We start from the raw sequence: 23,183 nt of genomic DNA, 5'->3' as shown, positions 1-23,183 counted from the left end.
TCTTTACGTACAACTTTATACCCTGTTGGTATATCTATATACTATACTGGTATCATATGTTAGTTGAAACCTTTTTTGATTGTATTAGCTACATTTAATTGGTATATTGTTTAATATTTTTTTAGTAATAGTAGAATAGTATAGTATCTTGGTTTTTTTTAAAATTTTCTTTATGCATATGTATTATATAATCATTTTGATTTTTTCTCTATGTGTTTGTTTTATATAATAGTATTATACTACAATATCTTGAAATATATTATTATATTAATATGTGGTACACTATTTTTTAATTTTTCTCTTTATGCATGTGTATTATGTAATAGTAGTATATTCATATATAGCTGCCTGAAATTAATTAGTAAAACTATATACCCTATTGGTATAATTATATGTCATATTGGTATCATATGGTAGTTGGAATATTTTTTGGTTGTTCTAGCTGCATTTTTAAGTGAATTCTATTCTGAAATGATTTATATGATCATGTTTTGCTGTGTTGGCTTTTTTTGTACCTATGGACATAGATTTTGTGTATTATGTAATAGTTTTTATAATTATATGCAGTTGTTGGAACGACCCCGTATAACTATATACCCTATTAGTATAGATATATACTATATTGGTATCATATGCTAGTTGACTCCTTTTTTGATTGTATTAGCTGCATTTAATTGGTACACTATTTAATTTTCTTTTAATAATAGTAATATAGTACAATATCTTGAAATACTTTATTATATTAATATGTGGTACACTATTTTTTTTATTTTTCTCTTTATGCATGTGTGTTATGTAATAGCAGTATAGTCATATAGTTGCCAGAAATTAACCAGTAAAATCGTATACCATGTTGGTATAGTTATATGCCATATTGGTATCATATGGTAGTTTGAACATTTTTTTGGTTGTTTTATCTGTATTTTTAAGTGAATTATATTATGTAATTATTTATATGAACATGATTTGTAGTGCTAAAATTTTCGTGTGCCGATGGACATAGATTATGTGTATTATATAATAGTAGTTTTTATAGTTATAGGCAATTGTTGGAACAACCACATACAACAATATACCTTGTTAGTATACGGAATGAGCAAGTTGCTTTGCAAATATTTAGCTTGCAATGCGAGCATGTAATTTTCTCATACTTTTATTGTATCCTTTAATTATTTGGTACAGTAGTATAGTCACAGATAGTTGTAGCAATATTCTAGAGCAATCATATACTATGTTGGTATACATGTATACCATATTGGTATCATATGGTACTAGAAGTTTTTTTTGCTACTTATATTTTTGTTGCATTTTCCAATATCTTGTTATCACTTATATTCTAACTAGTATATATGGAGATTTGGTGGATGTAGATTGTGTTTTCTTGCTCCATAATTGGTAGTGTTATTACTAATGGTAGAGTGTGTACTGATATTTGTAGGAAAGGAAATCAAGGTTTGCAAGGCAATCACGTGTTGATTCTTAGAATCTGATTATGTAATTTATGATGCTCAGCAGTAGGCAGTATGATATTCAGTGAATTAGATCAAGTGACAACTGATATTATTTTAATTTAATAATTCAATTAAAAAAATGAGAAAAGACAAAAGGTATATTATACTAGTTATATTTTTTTTTAAAGGTGAACAAATATTTACTATATCAGTTTTTTTTTTTATTGTATAACAAAAAAGGATAATAAAAATAGTAAAAACAGTAAATGAAATTAGATTATGAAGAGAAAAAGAATATTAAAAAAAATTTAAATGAAATTAGAAGGAACAAGAAATTTAAAAAAAACAAACAAAAGCAAAAAAAAAAGAAGTTAAAATTGAGTGTGAAATTAAATTATATAAAAATAATAATAATAATAATAATAATAATAATATGATTTGGACCAAAATAAATAAACAAAAAAAGAAAAAAAAGAAAGAAAAAACTAGAAGAAAACGAGAAAAAAGAAAAGGAGAAAATAAGGAAAAAAGACAAGAAGCTGAGAAATAAAAAAGAAAAGGAGAAAAAAGACAATAGGTAGGAAAGTTAATTAGTTTGATGGATAGAAAATTAGATGGGTAGATAAGTGTAAATAGTTCCGTTTTTGTGGGTAATTGTGTCGTTCACTCACATAAATAAAAGAGAAAACATTTAACATGCATGTTTAAAAAGGAAAAGAGCTTGTCTGAATCGAATAATTGCCTCACAAAAACAAAGGTAAAAAATAAATAAAGAACTTTTACGTCACATCTCTCTCCAAAACTTCAAAACCTTATTTATTGTATCGTATTACATTATACTCCATTATTTTATAAATACAGTATACAAATAAATTGTATCATTTGGTCTAATTTAATACATATTTATTAAGTATTTTGTTTGAGTGTATGATATTGCATAATATCTTATAGGTTTATTAAAATATTCTTAACTACTCTAAACGTTATATTTTTAAAAATTATTCATAAAATAATTAAAGACGACCTTTTTCGTAATTTACCACAAATTGTCACTTGTAAGTATACTAAGTTCTTAAATTTGTGCAACTCCAATGAAATTAGTTGAAAATAAAATAATAATAATAATAATAATAATAATAATAATAATAATAATAATAACAACAACAACAACAACAACAACAACAACAACAACAACAACAACAACAACAACAATAATAATAATAATAATAATAATAATAATAATAATAATAATAATAATAAGATTATACTTTAAAATAAGATTCAAGTAATAGCTAAATAATCATGAGGGGAAATATAATTTTACATTGAAAACATTTAGTAGTTAAAAAGAAAATATCAATATGTAATGAAACTAACAATTTCACCCGAAGTCATTACACGTCTTTCAATTATGGGATTGCAACTTTCAGCCTATGCAAATTAAGTAGATGATCAATTTTATTTATACTTTAATTGATTTTATGATTTTTTTTTTAAAGTTAAATTTGTATTCATCATGAAAACTTCGGTATAACTAATTTAAATTAATTTAGTTGAGTTATACTGTCATCAAATATATAAGGGACTTAGCCAAGGTGATGTGGCAATCTCTTGAACAAGGAAACCTCCTTATATTTTTTCTCCTTTTTTTGCCAAATTTTTTCATATATTCCTTTTTATGTGCTAATAAAAAAACCCGAAAAGTCACGACCAATAAATAGTCTTAATTACACTTGTGCCTTTTCCTCTTCTTTTGTTCTTCAGTACGCCTTTTCCTCTTCTTCTGCTTTTTAATTTAGTGAGTTGCGGCATTTTCATTAGGAAAAAAAGTAACGCTTTTTCTTCTTCTTTAAATCTATTTTACTGCAGAAGGTTGCACTATGAAATGGACGATTTGTGATTTCCCTGTTTGCTTGGTTGTCAAGATAAAAAGTCTGATAAATCTTCAAATTGTGGATTTTATTCTAAGAGATCTTATAGTTAGATTTTTTTACGGTAAATTTCTTGACTACAAGGTGATAAAAAAAAATTGCAAAGCATGATCACGTTTTCTAGGGCGAATTTGAAACTTTGTTGTTGTTGACAAAGAAATTGCATTTACATAATATTCTTCTACTGCGTTTGGGTTGTTTATTTTCTCTTCCATGAGTTAATAAAAAGATTGCGGGGAGTACAAAATTTCATTATAATATTTTTGTGTTACTTATTTCACTATCAATTTTGCTTATTCCAGATAAAAAGGCATGACTCATGGTCTTACAAATATATAATATATTTTTTGTTACTTATTTAAATGTCAATTTTGCTTATTCCAGATAAATGGTATGTTTCCTCCAATAACTACATTTCAGTTGTTTCAAATTTTTGTTCAAAGGACAAGAGGAGGCGCTATTCCTTATGATTTAGTTGACTAATCAATAAGCTTGTATTTCATTTATATAAATTTATGTAAATTATGCCCATTTTCTCGTTTTTCCATTTATGTACTTGAAAAGAAAAATATCAACAGTCATGTCTTTTAATCTTTTTAATTAGCCTCTCTCTTCCTGTTCCAAGAGTCGTGCCTTTTAATCTCCACAATAGGTTTACCTCTTTCAAAATTATAGTGGTGTTAGCCATTTTAAGAGTAGGAATATTCTTATAGTGTGCCTATTTTTCTTTTTGTTGTTGTTAATCAGAAGGTATTGTTCATTCGTTACTTTATTGGACTAACTTTTTGTGATTTTAATTTTCTTTATTTTTTTTTTCAGATCCATGTAATGATATTCAACATGTTCAATTGGAAAAGACTAAAATAATTTTGACATGTTTAAAATCATTGTTTTGGTCATTCAGAGTATGGCTATTTTTATAGTTTGCGTTTTTATTTCCTTTTGTTTTGTTAATCGACAGGTAATTGTGATTATTTTTCTTTATATTTGCTTTTGGTTAATTCTTTTGGGATTTTAATGCACTTAGAGAGAGGGTCGAGATTAGCAAATAGAGTAAGTGTTATGTTCTCATTCCCCTCTTTCTCCATGTCTTTCCTTACTATTTAGTCATCTAGGACATTTATGCTTATTAGCATGTTAGTTCTATTTCCTGTGCATTTCTATTGTAAAATTTCACTTCCTTGGTCGAAAAAAAAGTTTGAACTAAATATAGGAATTAATGCCTATACCTTTATTTTACTTATCTATGTCAACTTTTTTATTTTTATTCCACTAAATATATGATTTTTGTATTTGTAAGAAATTTTCAGCGAGCAAGTGTGTGTGTATATATATAATCTATTTATCTTTTTTCTCTTTTCTAGCTTTTCCTCTTTTTTTTCACTTATCTTAATTTAAAAGGTCAGCACATAGTGCACCTCTTCAGAAACTTTATGTCTTTTCAAGTCCATAACCCCCTCCCCTGCTTTGTTTGTTCTTTTTTTATTTCTATACATGCATGGTTCTGCCTATTAATATGTTCTAATTTCTTTATAGGCTTGGAGATTAGATAGAAAGAAGATGATGTTTATCAAAGATCAGATTATCATTTATCATCACATAAGGTAAGAGACTCATACTCTTGAGGTCTACGATCTTATATAAAAGTCTGTTCCTTTTAGTAAAGTAAAAATTATGCATTGTACTAATTAGTGTGTCTTTTCGTATACTTGTCCCGATGAACAAGACCAATGTTAAGCCATCATAAATAATTATCTTTTTCTTTGTTTTGAAATAGTAAAATTATCATTTTAGGTGAAATAAGATTATTAATTAATAATAAGTAAAGGTATAGTGAGAAAAGAAATAAGACAACGACATAATCACACCAAATCAATCATTATATAAACTAAACCTCTTCATTATTACATAACAATAAATTTAATAATACGATACAATATAATTTAAGTAACAATTAAATATTAAATCTAAAAAATAATACAATACAATAGGGTTAGTTTTGCCGTAAAAACTCTAGTACTTGTTATAAAATAAAGACCGTAAATTAAAGACAAGTATAGAGAGAAACCGATATATTATTCAAATTTCAAACTTATATACATAATGAACTGAAATCTACTATATTTATAGAAGAAAGCAAGATGTTGTGTAAGCTGCTACTGTACTAGTTATAGATAATCTTCTATCGAGATTCAGGGTAATATTTATCCATAACGGAGTACCAAAAGGATAAACTCATTATACTAGATATAAATAATCTTCTACCGGGGGTAATATTTTTTCATAGCGGATTACCGAAAGGATAAGCTCATTATACTAGGTATAGATAATCTTCTATTAGGGTTAATGTTTATCCATAACAGAGTACCGCAAGGATAAGCTCATTATACCAGATATAGATAATGGGCGTGATGTTTATCCATAACGGGGTACTGAAACGATAAGCTCATTGTACCAGATATAGATAATCTTCTACCGGGTGTGATGTTTATCCATAACGGGGTACTGAAAGGATAAGTTTCTTCAAGAGACTTATTTTCAATAGAGTACTAAATAAATAAACATATTTACGGCGAAATCTCATATAGATAAGCTTCTTCATGAAGCGTGTTTTCAACAAAGTACTAAATGAACATCCATAATATAATATATTTATAACATCTTCTCCCCCCCCCCCCTCCGGATGTTCATTAAAAGATAATGTGACTCATTAAAAACTTACTAGGAAAAACCCAGTGGGAAAAAAATTCTAGTGAGGGAAAAATAGTACACATATTTAGTAATACGCATAACTAGTCGTCTCATTAAAAACCTTATAAGAAAAACCCTGTGGGAAAAATCTTAGTAAGGGAAAAATAGTATAGCGCGTATTTTACTCCCCTGATAAAAACCTTGTTTCAAATATTTGAGTCTCCGTATTTCGGTTTTGTATACCATCTTCTCAAAAGTTGAAGTTGGCAAAGATTTAGTGAATAAATCTGCCGGATTATCACTTGAACGGATTTGTTGCACATCAGTGTCACCATTTTTCTGAAGATCATGTGTATAGAATAATTTTGGTGAAATGTGTTTCGTTCTATCTCCTTTTATAAATTCTCCCTTTAAATGGGCTATGTATGCAGCATTGTCTTCGTATACAATTGTGGATCTTTTATCACATTCCAAACCATATTTTTCTTGAATAAAATGAATCACTAATCTCAGCCACACGCATTTTCCTACTTGCTTCATGAATAGCTATTATCTCAGTATGATTTGAAGAAGTAGCAACAATAGATTGCTTTGTGGAGCGCCATGATATGACAGTACCTCCACATGTAAGCACGTACCCGATTGAGATCGAGCTTTATTTGGATCAGATAAATAACCTGCATCTGCATAACCAACAAGAACTGCACTACCTTTGTTAGAATAAAATAAACTCATATCAAGTGTTTCCTTTAAATATCGCAATATATGCTTAATCCCGTTCCAATGTCTTCGTGTAGGAGAAGAAATATATCTTGTTAGTAAATTAATAAAAAAATGCTATGTCAAGCCTTGTAGTATTAGCAAGATACATAGTGCACCAATTGCACTAAGATAAGGTATTTCGGGATTAAGGAGTTCCCCATCCTCTCCTAGAGGTCAGAACAAATCCTTATTCACTTCAAGTGATCGAACAACCATTGGTGTACTCAATGGGTGCGCTTTGTCCATGTAAAAGCCTTTTAAGACCCTTTTTGTATAGGCAGATTGATGGATAAAGATCTCGTCTGCTAAATGTTCAATTTGCAAACCAAGACAAAGTTTTGTCTTTCCAAGATCTTTCATCTCAAATTCTTTATTAAGATATTCAATTGCCTTTTGGAGCTCTTCTAGAGTTCCAACAAGATTTATGTCATAAATATAAACAGCAAGTATAACAAATTTTGATGCCATTTTCTTTATAAAAATACATGGACAAATAACATCATTTATGTAACCCACTTTCAACAAATATTCATTAAGGCGATTATACCACATACGTCCAGATTGCTTTAAACCATACAAAGATCTTTGTAATATGATTGAATACATTTTCCGAGATTTTGGATTTGCTTCAGGCATTTTAAGTCTTTCGGGGATTTTCATATAAATTTCATTATCAAGTGAATCGTACAGATAAATTGTAACTACATCCATTAGATATATTTCAAGCTTTTCATGTAGTGCTAAACTGATGAGATATTGAAATGTTATGGCATCCATAACATGTGAATATGTTTCATCTAAATCGAATCCAGGTTGTTGTGAGAATCCTTGTGCGACAAGGCGAGCTTTGCATCTTTCAATTTCATTTTTATCATTCATTTTTTCGCACAAAAACCAATTTATGACCAACTGGTTTTATACCAACAGGTGTTTGGACTAACTGGTTTTTGTGCGAAAAAATGACCAACTGGTTTTATACCAGCAGGTGTTTGGACTACTAGTCCAAAGACCTCTCTTTTAGCAAGTGTGTTCAATTCTGATTGAATAGCCTGTTGCCATTCTGGCCAATCAGATCTTTGCCGACATTATTCGACAGATCGAGGTTCAAGATCCTCACTATCTTGCATAATGTTAAGTGCAACATTATATGCAAAACTATTATCCACCACTATTTCAGGTCGATTTAAATTAATCTCTTTACCGGTAGAACTTATTAAAAGCTTCTCACTCGAGTCTTGGGTTCATTTATTTCTTTAGGAATCTCAAAATTAATCAGATCTTGGGTCTCTTCAGGGGATCCCTTCATAGTATCGTTTTGATCATTTGTTGATTTTTTTTTTCGAGGATTTCGATCCTTAGAACCCAAAGGCCTACCACGCTTCAAGCGTGCTTTAGGTTCACTAGCTCTTATACTAGTAGATGGTCCTGTTGGGACATGAATTCGGATAGGCGCATTCTCTATATTGATATGTGACTTAGTTATCCTTTTCAAATCAGTAAACGCGCCTGGCATTTGATTTGCTATATTTTGTAAATGGATGATCTTCTAGACCTCTTGATTACATATAGGGGTACGTGGATCAAAATGAGATAATGATGAAACTTTCCCCACAATTTCTCTTTTGATTTCCTTTTTCTCTCCCCATAATTGTGGGAAATTGGTTTCATCAAACCGATAATCTGCAAATCAAACAGTAAATAAAACTGTCGTCAATGATTCAAGATAGCGAATAATAAAGGGTGATTCAAACCCGACATATATTCCTAATCTTCTCTGCGGGCCCATCTTATTGTGCTGGGGTGGTGATACTGTATCATATACAATACATCCAAAAATTTGTAGATGGGCAATATTTGGTTCATGACCAAAAATTAATTGTGACGGAGAATATTTATTATAATGTGTCGGTTTGAGACGGATAAGTGATGCTGCATGCAAGATAGCATGGCCCCAAACAGTAGTGGGCAATTTTGTCTTCATAAGTAGTGGTCTTGCTATCAATTGCAGGTGTTTAATAAATGACTCTGCAAGGCCGAGTATAAACATAAGCTACAAGATGTTCAACTTTTTATCACAACTAATAGACAATAATCATCAAAAGCTTGAGATCAGAATTCTCCAGCATTATCAAGGCGAATAGCCTTTATAGGATAATCTGGAAATTGTGCCCTTAATCGAATTATTTGGGCTAATAGCTTTGCAAACGCTAGGTTGCGAGATGATAGTAGGTACACGTGAGACCATCTTGAAGACGCATCTATTATGACCATAAAATATCTAAACAACCCACTTGGTGGGTGAATAGGTCCACGTATACCCCCATGTATACGTTATAAAAAGGCAGGGGATTGAATGCCAACCTTCATTGGTGATAGTCTAGTGATCATTTTGCCTTGATAACAAGCGTCACAAGAAAATTCATTATTTGTAAGAATCTTCAGGTTCTTTAACGGATGCCCACTCGAATTTTCAGTAATTCTTCTCATCATTATTGATCCAGGATGGCCCAAACGGCCATGCCAAAGCACAGAAATATTTGAATCAGTAAACTTCTAGTTTACGATAGAGTGTGCTTCAACTGTACTAATCTTTGAATAGTATAAGCCAGAAGATAAAGTTGGTAACTTTTCTACAATGTACTTCTGGTCAGAAACATCAACAAGTTTCTTCGGGAGTTGGAGGAGAATAATGCATTGTCTATTATAAGTTTTGTTCCCTTAGACAGAAATATAGTGGCTCTTCCGGAACCTTCAATTAAACTTATATTACCATAAATTGTTGAAACATTTGCTTTTTCCTTATGCAAATATGAAAAGTATTTCTGATCTTTGAATATGGCATGAGTTGTTCCACTATCAATTACACAAATATCTTCATGATTGGTCTTTGATCCAAACATAATTTGAGAATTATCCATATTCTTCAAAATGACATAAACAAAATAAATATGACAGTAAACATCATTATCAAAGCATAACTTTTATTTACGTACAACAATTACATAACCATACTATATACTACAAATAACAAAAATTAAAATTTTTACATCTCTACAGATTTATCACCGATCACATGACTTGTTTCTCCTTCCGGGAGTGCAAAGTAATCAGCTACATCCAAATGCATGAAGTCTAAATTATCTTCAGAAATAAAATTTGCTTCGGTATTTTTCTCTGTCTTCTTCAGGGAGGTTTGATACAGCTCAACCAGGTGCTTTGGCATACGACATATACGTGACCAGTGCCATTTTCCTCCACATCTATAGCATACATTTTCTGGCTTTGCTGCTTGCACCGCTTCATGCTTTTGCTCCTTCCTTTTCCACTGTTGGTGGTGAGGAGAGTTCTTTGGTGCATTATTATTACCATGATTAGAGTTTCTTCCCCCACTATGTCCATGACCATGACTGGGGCCACGTCCTCTTCCATGCTTAGCTTGGTGGAAGTTCATCTCATTTTACTTCAGGGAATGGACAAGAAACCAGTAGGTCGGCTTTCATGTTTTTTCATTAATAGCCCATTATGTTGCTCGGCTACAAGAAGATGTGAGATAAGTTCATAATACTTTTTGAATCCCATCTCTCGATATTGCTGCCGCAAGAGCATATTCGAGGTATGAAAAATGGTGAAAGTTTTCTCCAACATATCATGATCAGTAATATTATCACCACATAGTTTCAATTAGAAAATAATTCTGAACATAGCAGAATTATACTCACTGATAGATTTAAAATCTTGTAGCTTTAAATGAGTCCAATCATAACGTGCATGTAGAAGAATGACCATCTTGAGGTGGTCATATATGTCTTTCAAATTATTACACAGTATGACTGGATCTTTAATAGTGAGATATTCTATTTTCAAGCCTTCATCAAGGTGATAGCGTAGGAATATCATTGCTTTGGCACGGTCTTGGTTTGATGTTTGATTTTTGTCCTTGATAGTGTCTGCCATACCCATCACATCAAGATGAATTTCAGCATCAAACACCCAGGACATGTAGCTTTTGCCCGATATATCCAAGGCTACAAATTCAAGTTTAGAAATATTTGACAGTATTTAGAAAAAAAGAAAGTTCGTACCTCTGATACTTTCAAAGTATTTGCTCGAGATGGTAGAGTCTCGTGCTGATAATATATTATAAAATAAAGACTATAAAGTAAAGACAAGTATAAAGAGAAACTGATATATTATTCAAACTACAAACTTATGTACGTAATGTACTGAAATCTCCTCTATTTATAGAACAAAGTAAGGTGCTGTGTAAGCTGCTTCTGCAAGGTGCTGTGTAACCTGATAGTCTGTTACTGTACAAGATATAAATAATCTTCTACCGAGGGTAATATTTATCCATAACGGAGTACCGAAAGGATAAACTCATTATACCAGATATAGATAATCTTATACCGAGGGTAATGTTTATCCATAACGGAGTACCGAAAGGATAAGCTCATTATACATATATAAATAATCTTCTACCGGGGGTAATGTTTATCCATAATGGAGTACCGCAAGGATAAACTCATTATACCAGATATAGATAATCTTTTATCAGGTGTGATGTTTATCCATAACGGGGTACGGAAAGGATAAGCTTATTGTACCAGGTATAAATAATCTTCTATCGGGTGTGATATATATCCATAACGAGGTATTGAAAGGATAAGTTTCTTCAGAAGACTTATTTCCAATAGAGTACTAAATAGATAAACATATTTACGACGGAGTCTCATATAAATAAGTTTATTCAAGAAGCTTATTTTCAACGGAGTACTAAATGAATATCCATAATATAATATATTTACAACAATACTAATATAAGCATGTATAACTAAAACAACATTTGATTTATGATACAAAACTATGCATTGCCAATATTGCCATAATTTATTCGAAAATTTAAATATCTCGATGATTATTAATTAGCATTGATGAATAGGATCATCTAAATTTACAAATCATCATTCTAACAATTCATGATTATTATTCATAATTTACAAATAACAAATCTCTTATCATACACCGCATAATAATTTTTTTTTTCCATTATTTTCTTTTATTAATTGTTTGACCTTTTAAATTAGTAAAATTCTTTAGGGCAATCAATTTTATTCAAATAGGAAACACTCAGAAACTTCCATTCCCGTTGACTGTATTAAAAGCTTATGCTATAAAGAGCATAATTTGACTTTGGTCGGCGCCTTATACGTACCTCATACTACTCTATTTAGGGCATCCTCACACTGACAAACTCTGATTCTCAGCCGCCGCCGCCGCCGCCGCTATATCCGCCGTTACCGGTAAGCCTGTCTAAGTATTCACCTTCCATGCATTATTATTTGTATAACTAAAAGCAATTTCATGTATTAGACAGCCATAAACTTATAGTAGAATCTTTCATTATCTAGCAGAATATGTACGTTTTTATATGATGACTGGTTTATTTATGTTAGTCCTGAGCTACAATGCGGTTGTGCTTTAATAAAATTTTAGGTTGTGGAATTAAAGTTCGTGTTTTATATATAGTTGAAGTTTTACTTTTTTTAGCCTAAACGAAGTTTCTTTTTGTGGTTTCAGTTATGAGCTATTGACCCTGGTGGAATATAGAGGCATTAATGGCACTTCGTTTCGAGGTGAATTTCTTTGAGTATTTTTATACAAATAGAAGCTGCTAACAGCAGTTAGCATTTGCAAACTGTATTGTGCACTTATGAAGCGGATTCTTGAATATTGATAAATCGAGATACCTCTTAAATTAACAAACTATAGAGTATTGAAATGAAATGGGTAGGAGAGCGAGGATATTGAGGATATAAATATAGCTTATCTCAACTTGGTTTGGGATTGAGGCATAGTTGTTGTCATTGTAAGCTGATGTTGCTTGGTAATAGCAAGTAACACAAGAACATTATTACCGCTTCTATTGTAGTATAATAGTTTTTTTATATGAGAATTTGGATCCATGGTACTCATCAAAACAACGAGTCCCATCATTATGGGTTGTTGAAAATTTCAAGTTGCAAATTTTTGACACAATAATAAGCTCGGTTAATGAAGAAGGACAAGGAATCTAGTTCGAGTGACACAGCTTTGTCCGAGTATTTTTAACCATTTCCAATGAATTTAGGAAAAGATTTATGACAATTTTACAGATAAGATCAGCTGTAATTTTTAATTTCAGTTAATATGGCAAAGCGGTGTAACTAGTCTCCCTAAGTTTTCTATCTTTTACAAAAAATTTAGTGAAGTTTTTCTATTTTACAAAAAATTTAGTTGTTTCCTACCCCACTAAGGAACTGTGCATAATGTTTCTGATGCCAGATCCTTGGGAGATTCAATCGTGCTCGTGCAGCTCGACTTATACTCCCTCACTATGAATGCCAGACACCTCTTTTCATGCCTGTTGGCACTCAAGGTAAGGGTATGTTAGGAGTTGATTGACAGGAAGACGTCTCTCTCTCTTTTGTTCAATACTAATCTTTTAATTGTTTTATCGAGTCCTTAGCCAATTTCTTTAAATATTTGAGAAACCTTCAAATTAGAGCCAGCAGTCTGTTGATAGCTCTTGTTATAAGTACGTTGAAAGTGTAGAATTTGGTATTAGTCTGATTTGGTTGAAAACGACAATGAAATTGTTTCATTTATGGTCTGGTTGTTGTGTCAAGTCAAAATTATATCACTTGATTGGGTATTGGGAGCTGCATACTTGGGATTGCTGCATGTGGACATAAAGAAGTTAGTTAGATTTTGATTTCCTCTATGTTACGCTGCGGACAAGATTGATCGGTACTTTTGGTTGGAACAAGACAAGATTATATGATAATAATGGAATAGAAGATAAAGACAGAAATTTATATGGTTCTCCCAATACGCCTACGTCCCGATACTTGATATAGTGAAATTGCTCTTCCTTGCCCGTGGATAGAGGCATATTGGTCGAACCCCATGTATTTCTGTGTCTCTATCTTCTGTTGCCGTTATTATCAAATTTGTTTCCAATAAAAAGTATCAGTTGATTCTGTCCACAGCTTAAAACTCTAGATATTGTACTCTGTAATATATAGGCTTACAGACTTCATGTTTGAAACTTTTTGTAGAGTACCTTCTATGGGTCATCATACTTGTAGAAATAGAAACTATAATTGGTCATCATGTCATTGATGATATGCATTTTTTCTCATTGTCATCCGTTTTTATTTTTCATAATCACAGGCACTATAAAGGGTTTGACCACCTGCCAGCTTGAGGATATTGGTTGCCAAATAATCCTCGGAAACACATATCATTTGGCACTACGTCCTACCTCTGAGCTCATCGATGAGTTAGGGGGTCTACATAAGTTCATGAATTGGCCGAGGGCACTACTTACTGACTCTGGGGGCTTTCAAATGGTAGTCTATCGCAGTTCTGCTTCCTGAATGTTCACTTAAGATTATCTTGTTTGAAACACTATAACCATCCGTATTCAAGATATACGGAACAAATGTTGATCAAAAAGCTATACGCCTTTGTGCCCTATTGTGTCACCTTTATGCTTATGTATTTCATGCACGTCATCTAAAATTTGCAAAGCCAGTTGTTCGGTGTCTTATGAACAAACATGAAATGCTTTGTTCTATATGGTGTGCTGTTTGACAAATGAGCTTAAAACCTTTCTGGTTGTAGGTCTCCTTGTTGCATTTGGCTGATATCACTGAGAAGGGTGTCACATTTCAGGTATTCTTTTTCTACTCTCTCTATTAATTTTCATATACTTATCTCTTATGTTTCATGTGGTTTAATTCGTCACTTCCTTTTTGCAGTCACCGGTGGATGGAAAGCCAATGCTCCTTACACCTGAAGAGTCAATACAGATCCAAGTAGGTACATTTAGGGGATGTAGATGTTCTGTTATTTATGGATCTTGTACTATACTATTTTTTATCTCAATGTCATACTCTAAGCAAGCAGGATGCTATAATAATTCCAAAAAGGATGACGATAATATTTCAAAACTGGTGCAATCTTCACACACATGGTAGATTAGTTATTACAAATTTGTGTCAAAATGTATGTGCTTTTATTCTATATCATGTAGTCCCAATATTACTGCTGATTAGTCATTAATTGCATCATATCTTTTCAACGGCCTGAGATTTCTCAGTGTCAAAAATTTCTCAGTTTATGTTTCTTGAGAAGCCCTTATAACTGATTCAGTTTCACTTGCTGACTTGCCCAACCCATTGCAGAACAGAATTGGTGCAGATATTATTATGGCTCTTGATGATGTCGTGAAAACTACTATCACAGGTCCACGAATTGAAGAGGCTATGTATCGAACTCTGCGTTGGATAGATAGGTGCATAGCAGGTAATATGATTGAGCAGCCTGTACATTCCGATGTGGTTATTTATCTTACTGAACTTTATGATTAATCACACTCAGTGGGCAAAATATAATGTCTATAGGATTTGGTTTCGGCCAGCTGTAATGTAGGGAATTTCTCTGCTTCTTGTTTTGATGTTTTGGACTATGTTTCTAGGATCCTCCAAAAATGCATTCCTACGTATGTCGGATCCTCCAAAAATGCATTTCTTTTGGAGGATCTGGCATACAACCGGCAGCAGTTTTGGAGGATCCGAGAAACGTATGTTTTGCACCAACTTTCTTGCATTCAACATGTGTAACTGCTAAATTTGACTGAGATGAGCCACCTTATCCCTACTAATGGAGTTATCCGAGTCACACAGAAAATTTTTAAGCTCTTCTGTCAATACCCTTTGTTCCATTCATGCTAGTTAAACCTCTCAAATAGGTTGCAAATGGCCCTGATCCCGTAAAATTCTAGCAACCTTTCTTTGTGAACCTTCACTGCCTTCTTACAAATCATATCACCGCCATTGGTTCGTAGGATGTCTGCAAACAGTGAGATCGCAAGGCCTAGGAGGAGAGTGGCATCTTTCAAAAGTTTTGGCCGGAAAAGTGGGAGGTTTTTGGAGGATGGGAAGCCCAGGAAAAAACAGAACATGAAGACGAGGGAGTTGTTAGCTTTTGGTTATTTTGGCAGACTTCGATGATGAAAGGACTAAATTGGCTCGCATTTGATGGTAGATGCTATAAGTTAGGTGGTAGAGTTAGATGAAGTTATTATTGAATATAAAATTGTCCTTCTAAAATATTGAGCTCCATTTGGCATGTTATGCTATCAACTAACAGTACTTAACAAGGCTTAAGTCCAACAAACAATTTATTGATAGATAGTTTGAGTAATGTTTATGCTATGAACTAGCAGTACTTAACAAGGGTTTATGCTATGAACTAGCAGTACTTATTAACGGTTAAGTCCAGTAAACGCTTTATTGACAGTAGTTTGAGTATTCAGAATTTTTCTTTCTATTTGTTAAATATAGAGTTTCCAAACTAAACTTGCGGATGTACTTCTGCCAGACTCTCAATTTGTGTTTTTCATGCATTCATTTGTTATTGGCAGCTCACAAGAGACCACATGAGCAGAATCTATTTGGCATAGTGCAAGGTGGTTTAGATCCTGTATTAAGGTGAATCACATTGTAACATCCATGTTGCTTCTGAGATTGCTTTATTGTTTACATAATAACATATCATTTGACGACTTTCTTGTTTTCCTTGTTGCTATCAGGGATATATGTGTCAGAGGTTTAGTGAAGCATAATTTGCCTGGGTATGTTCGTAGTTCTGAATATGTGCACTTTAACCTAAACATTCGTCACCTTGTATGTAGAAACCTTAAAGCGTATGTATATACATTCTTGTTCTAGTTTTGAAAGAATTTCCAACTGAAGAGATATTATGGCTTCATGTCTATCACATGGAGGGACGGGTGGGTGGGGATGTGCATAATAGCTTGTAATTTCCTATCTCAGTTCCAGTCAAACTACATATATTGAAGTGGTTAACTGTTTAGTACATGCAACTTATTGGGATAATTTGGTGCTGGGATAAGGATCCGGATTAGGTGGGATAAATTTATTCTTTTATGCTGCCTAATTCCCAGTTTCGTACTCCTAGTAATAGGATGAGTTATCTGGAAAATTCTAACCATCTTACTCGTGGGGAAGGGGCAGTAGCTGGGTAGTTATCACGGATAACAAACCCTCTGTGTAAGAGCTAAAGATTAAAATGCCTTGATAATATAAGAAAATTCTATTTTTTGGGTTTGTTGTTTGGAATTTCGGTTTAGATCTGCAAGACTGTCCAGGGGAATTTTGGGACTGAAAATTAATTTGGTTGTTTATATGGTTCAAGATCCATCATATCAAACAGAAACAGAGATTCAATTCTCAATCTAGTTCCCTCATACTATCCAATCTGGAATCGAATTCCTCTAACCAAATGACCCTTAGTAGCTCAGTGAAGATTTAATTGCACATGTTGGTTTGAGGTTCTAATTTTGCACCTGTAACTTTAATCTTTTTCTTCCTTTTTTCGATGATGGTGGTGCCTGGTCCACCTTAAGCTCACCTTGACTATTCCACCGAATACTCGCATCCGTCTACTAGCATAGGTACCGAAAACTCTATCTACCAAGGCCTTCACAAATAGGAAAGAATCATCTGTTTTTTTGGCCTCCATTGGGATTTGAACCCTGGTCGGTCATACTCTTCGTTCTAACTTCATTGACCGCTAGACCATAGGGGGGTGCAATCTTTTTCATCATTTGAGAAAACGATTTTCTTCTGGAAAGGATCCTAAGAGACAGTGTTCCTGCCACCTCTTCTCAATTAAAGTTTTAGGTGCCTTGTCCCTTCTTTATTTGATCCAAAAGATACCGCAAGGAATAACCAAATGCCTTGCGATTCTGATACTGCATCCAATAGTGTTCTACTTTCCTCCAGCTTGTGAGTAGTTACCAAACAGCTCGATGAGTCAAAGAGTTCCCCAATAAGGACCAGCTCAATTTCTGATTCAATGTCGCAAATGGTCCTGCATTTCTTAACATAGCCATATTGTATTCTTTCTCTTTTAGAACTTCACCAAAGATGCAGCTAGGGCGTCAAATGCACAAATATCAATAAGCACTATGCAAAAACAGCCTCGGAATAGCAAATTCATCTCCACAGTCCCTCCCATCCATATACAATGCAAAGATTTTTATGGAAGTAATGCAGCGAAGTTACTGGGATCTGCGCAACAGTTACGCAGCAGAATCGAGATTGGTGCCACACATGACACAACTTGATCCACTGTGGGTAAGGGCCGTAAGGCTGTTTGAAAATCATTATTCTCCAAAAGAGGAATCTGGAGGAGAGAACAATAGATATAAGTTTCTTACTAGAGATCAGAACCAACCCTTTTTGGTCTCTTCCTTTTGTATTCTAGATTGCTGGGTATGATGTGTTTTTAGAATAACAAATAAACTGATTTATACTATGAAGTTCCTCAATAGAATTATAGCTGTTATATGCGCTGATCATTTTAAATCCTTTATCTGATAAAATTTCAACTTTTTCTAGTTGCTGATATTAAAAAGAAAGAGGACCTCTTTTAACTTATTAAACTCAAAAGAAGCTTACCAGACAAACCAAACTAGGAGAATTGAGGTTCAACAATCAACTGAGTGAAATGACCGGGTTTACTTGTGTGACAGCTATGCTATTGGTGGTCTTGCAGGCGGTGAAGATAAAGACTCGTTTTGGCGTGTCGTGGCTCAGTGTACTGCTGCACTACCTGAGCATAAACCACGATATGTCATGGTATATGTCACTCTTATGATGTTCTTTGGTAGATTTAATATGATGCATCTATTTTCAATTTCTCTACTTTTAGATGTGATGCCTTCTGGCTTCTGAATTTCGACTGCTGTATTCCAGGGGGTGGGTTACCCACTAGACATTGTGGTATGCAGTGCTTTAGGTGCTGACATGTATGATTGTGTCTATCCTACTCGTACCGCTCGCTTTGGCACAGCTCTTGTACCTGAGGTAATTTTCTCTGCCCACTACCTCCAAATAGTCATCACTTAATTGGTTGTGGAGATCACACAGTAAGCATTCTTTTGAAATCAATAGAATACTATTTCTCATACTGCATGATAAGGAACCTATAACTGCTAATATGCTAACCCAACATCAATGTTTTGAGTATTCTTGATCGATAAACATGTTGTGGATCTAAAATGTAGTCATATAGTTTATATTGTGCTGTGCTGCTAAAAAATATTCTGTTTGTGTACATACAAATAGTCTTTCCTTTTAGTAGTAAAACCATTTTGAGTTGAATTTGTGCACCCTGCTCTTTTCATGCTACTTTGACTTCCCTCCTTCCTTGTGATAAAGTATTCTTGACTATGCCTTATGTGTCTGTGTTCGTGGAGACTGGTAGTTCAATGATTTGAAAACTTTAGGATGTTTTAAGAAAAACTGTTTTTCCTCTAATTTATCATCTGACTTTATATTTCTCTTGTCGATTTAATGTTTGTTTTTATTTTCGTGAAATATGTTCCACAAATTTTCCTCGCCATGTGTCATAAACTTGGGCCCTGAAAATCACACTAAACAATTTATGAAGAAAATATCATCCACCATTGATTTTGAAGTGGAATAATGCTTTTGCTTTGGCATGATGCAGGGAGTTCTAAAACTTAAACACAAGGCAATGGCAGATGATATGCGTCCTGTTGATCCCACATGTGACTGTATGGTAAATTGAAATAAACATGCCTGACTAGTGAAGGTCTTATTTTCCATTTATACATTATTTCAAATACAAGTCATTTTTCGACAGGTCTGTAAAAAGTATACAAGGGCTTACATTCATTGCCTTGTCACTAAAGATGCCATGGGATCTCAACTTCTGTCATATCACAACTTATACTATATGATGAAGGTATCAAACACTGAGGTCTTAAAAGATATTTTCGTTTGTCTAATAGCTCAGCCATGACCTTGAGGTATTCAAACTATGCAGCTTAGCAGAAACTTGCACTCATCAATTGTTGAAGGACAGTTTCCAGAGTATGTTCACCTCTAGCTCTGAATGGATTTTCCAATCACTGTTATCATATTTCTAGACATTATCACTTTTATTGCATGTAAAGATGAATCACTGTCTCATGCTCATTTTCTGCCCTCATGTCTATTGCTTCTATTTACCTGATCATTTTATTTGTTTAATTTTGCAGATTTGTTTGCCAGTTTCTGCAGAAAATGGTAATGAATAATCCCACTACAAACAGAATTTCTCCTGGTATATCAAAAAAGAAATTGATTGGCACAACTTCTCTTACCTTTATCTGCCATACCACATGCTAACACCATTATGAAGAGCTCTACCTGCTAGATTTTGGTATTTTTTTTTTTCAGTTTAAGGAAATAGTTCTCTTTTTATCATAGGTCTTCTTTCTAAACTTACTGAATGATTTTCTGTCACATATTCGTAAGGCACTTGTCTAAGTTTGATCTAATAGGATGAGAAGTTGCAAAAGAACAAATATTCTTTTGCAATGTATTATTATTTGTTTTTTAAGACCGAAAAATCTATCGGGGGCTAACCCTTAGGGCCAATTGTAGCCTTCGTCGAAACTGGGGGATATTGGGTCTGCCCCTCTACCCTTCTCCACTTAAAGGACAGGCATAGTTCAGATGGCATAGGGCTACTTCAACCTTTGTCGCTTGAACTAAGCCCTATTGTAGCCTTCGTCGAAACTGGGGGATATTGGATCTGCCCCTCTACCCTTCTCCACTTAAAGGGCAAGCATAGTTCAGATGGCATAGGGCTACTTCAACCTTTGTCGCTTGAACTAAGCCCTAGAGGTCTCATGATGTTTTGCAACGTTTTATTCTTGATGATGTTGCTCAGACTGCAAATCAGCATCTAAAGAACCGAAAAGTTATAAGAGTGCTCGCCTTCTTTCCCCCTAATAACACCTTTCGTCTGTGGACCTGGATCAAGAAGAATTTTTTTTCCTCCAATAAGTTAGTTCAAGAGACAAGTAGAATCCCTCCATAATTGACCTATTGACCACGTCTTCAAGGGCATTAATCACAAGAAAATTCTGCTGTCCTTTCCTGTGTGGTTTACTGGTTTTGCGTGCATCTTATATTTGATAATACAAATATATATTACTGTTCGTGATGATTTCTTAAATTTGACCTGTAGTTCCCCGAAGGTGATGTTCCCGAATGGGTCTGCAATGCCATGGAGGTTGCTGGGATTGACATTTCTTCATGTTGTGCCCCATTTTCATCGCTCCCCAGTGAAGTAGAAGATACAGAGGTTGCTGAGATTGACACATCTTCATGTTGTGCTCCATTTTCATCGCTCCCAGTAAAGTAGAAGATGCACAAACCCAGAAGTGAAACAGTAATTATAAACATTTCACAGAGTAGAAGAACATAGATATACAGAATTGACGATAAGAGCAGCGTGCACTTTGTGGTAACATGCTGCTATGCTAGGAGTCACTCAAGAAAATTTTGTTAAGAGTGACACAAAAGATGAGTTTTTTGTTAAACTAGGTGTCATTCTTCATAGCTGAAAGAAATTATTCCCTATTATATGAACTTTTTTTAACGTCCTTGAAAATGTTGTATTGAGCTCTGATCTATCAAAGGAAAGACCATTTTCTTCTATGCCCCTTATCGTAATGGATTGTTCCTATTTTAAATATGAAAATCTGTTACATGGAAAATTGTAGTATCTGAAAATGAGTTTGAAGCCATTCAGTGACAGGAATTCATTTTTGGGTTTTTCAATCTCAGTGATATGATTAGTTAGACTGGACATATTCTTCCATTATTACAGAAAGTCCCTTAGTTTTTTTTGTTTTTTTTGGGGGGGGGGGGGGGGGGGGGGGTCTCAACAGAATCCAAAGGAAATAGGAAGCTTATTTTTCGACTAAGATGATAATGAAAAGCTCAAGTAATTGGGCAAAGTCCAAGGAAAATATTCTCTCCTGACTTTTCGACCTACAGCTTTGTACCGCACTCAGCAAAAAACAAAAGAACGAAAGTAAAAAAGTCATAAGCTGTGATTGGCTGTAAAGAAAGAAAAAAAAGTGGAGTTAAGAAGTTTGCTTAATGTGGTCTCCTACCTCAAAAACATTTTCCAAAAAATGAGCATCTCCAAGTTAACTTTACATATTGAGTCCAAGTAATTACTTTAGTGCACTCAAAAATAACAAAAGGAAAAGAAAAAAAGAAGTACGATTGATTTACATGTCCTTGCCTTTTCTGAATATCGCAATCTATGTCACTAAGAAGTTTGCTTTACACTCGTAACTGGAGTGTGGAAAAGTATTGGTATAAAGGTCTTAGAACGAAAGGTGATCCAAATAAGATCTTATGAGGCAACCACCGGCGTATACAAAGAAAACCGATAAACTGCCCAAATCGATAATTCAAGTCAAACCGAAAAAAAACCCTTGATTTGATATGGTATTGGAAAAAAAAATCCGATCATAATTGGTTTGGTTTGGTTTGGTTTTAACTAAAAAAGTCAAACCGAAACCAAACCAACCCGATAGTACATTTATATAATTTTTATAAATATATTATACATATAAATATTTATTGTAATATAATTTATAAATATTTCTTAAACTTTTTCACAGTTTTATCTTTTAACGTATTATTTCAAATTTAAACTTAACATTCTTGAATGGTAAATAAATTTTATAGCCCATAAATGTAGTAACTCAAACAAAGTTCAAATCAATATTAATGCTAATAAAAGAAATTCAATTCAATACTATGGATGACGAAAGTGTTGGATAATTATTTTAATTTTACATTGGTTTATAATGAAAATGCATAACTTAGTGTATCTTTTTCTTTAGTGCTTAGTTATATAATTAATATTAGTACTTATTAGCTATACTTATTTTAGCATGACCTATATAGTATTTTTATATTATGTTAATTGTCAATATGGCTTATTAATTAGCAATATTTATTTTATGTAATTTTATTGTTTTATCTTTGTTATTGAATATTTTAGTATAATGCTATGACTTATCTCATATTATTGTGTTAGTTTCTTAGAAAACACATTATATAGTTGTATTTTACTAGGACTTAAGAAATATTTGGAGCACAAGTTACATATTTTATGCTATGAAGACTTTACCGGAAAAAAAATCAGAAAACCCGAAAAACTCTGAGAAAAACCGAGATTGAAAAACCCAACTTTGTTGGTTTGGTTTGGTTTATAAATTAAAAAATCCGACACCATTAGTTTGATTTGATAATTAAAAATTCCGAACCAACCCGACCTATGTACACTCCTAATCAACCACTCAATTTTCTGTAAGTGTCTTTTGATTTCTTCTGCTCATTCTTTCCCACTTACTCTGATTGCTACCAAGCTTATCAATTTAGATATTAGAATCTAA

General features: G+C 33.1%; 1 protein-coding gene across 4 annotated transcripts; it reads left to right on the top strand.

The window, feature by feature from the left end:
• Positions 1 to 4,726: 4,726 nt before the first annotated feature.
• Positions 4,727 to 21,423, top strand: LOC104104993 (uncharacterized). 4 transcript variants are annotated; one of them, XM_009613223.4, is made up of 17 exons: positions 4,727 to 4,986; positions 12,067 to 12,135; positions 12,413 to 12,468; positions 13,157 to 13,250; positions 14,048 to 14,226; positions 14,501 to 14,551; positions 14,638 to 14,694; positions 15,064 to 15,184; positions 16,305 to 16,371; positions 16,473 to 16,514; positions 18,441 to 18,546; positions 18,664 to 18,774; positions 19,421 to 19,492; positions 19,577 to 19,678; positions 19,760 to 19,806; positions 19,974 to 20,001; positions 20,951 to 21,423. In XM_009613223.4, exons 3-17 carry the CDS (start codon positions 12,451 to 12,453, stop codon positions 21,125 to 21,127), a joined length of 1,272 nt encoding a protein of 423 aa, XP_009611518.1. In that variant the 5' UTR covers positions 4,727 to 4,986; positions 12,067 to 12,135; positions 12,413 to 12,450; the 3' UTR covers positions 21,128 to 21,423. The 4 variants fall into 4 exon arrangements, with proteins under 4 accessions (XP_009611518.1, XP_009611519.1, XP_009611517.1 ...); XM_009613224.4 differs by lacking the exon at positions 4,727 to 4,986 and having other exon boundaries at positions 11,947 to 12,135; positions 19,974 to 20,038; positions 20,951 to 21,146; XM_009613222.4 differs by lacking the exon at positions 4,727 to 4,986 and having other exon boundaries at positions 11,949 to 12,135.
• Positions 21,424 to 23,183: the final 1,760 nt, after the last annotated feature.

Source organism: Nicotiana tomentosiformis, chromosome 4 (assembly GCF_000390325.3).
Source record: "Nicotiana tomentosiformis chromosome 4, ASM39032v3, whole genome shotgun sequence".
Taxonomy (NCBI): Eukaryota; Viridiplantae; Streptophyta; class Magnoliopsida; order Solanales; family Solanaceae; genus Nicotiana; species Nicotiana tomentosiformis.
The sequence above is the reverse complement of the archived record's forward strand: the minus strand, read 5'-3'. Positions and strand labels throughout refer to the sequence as shown.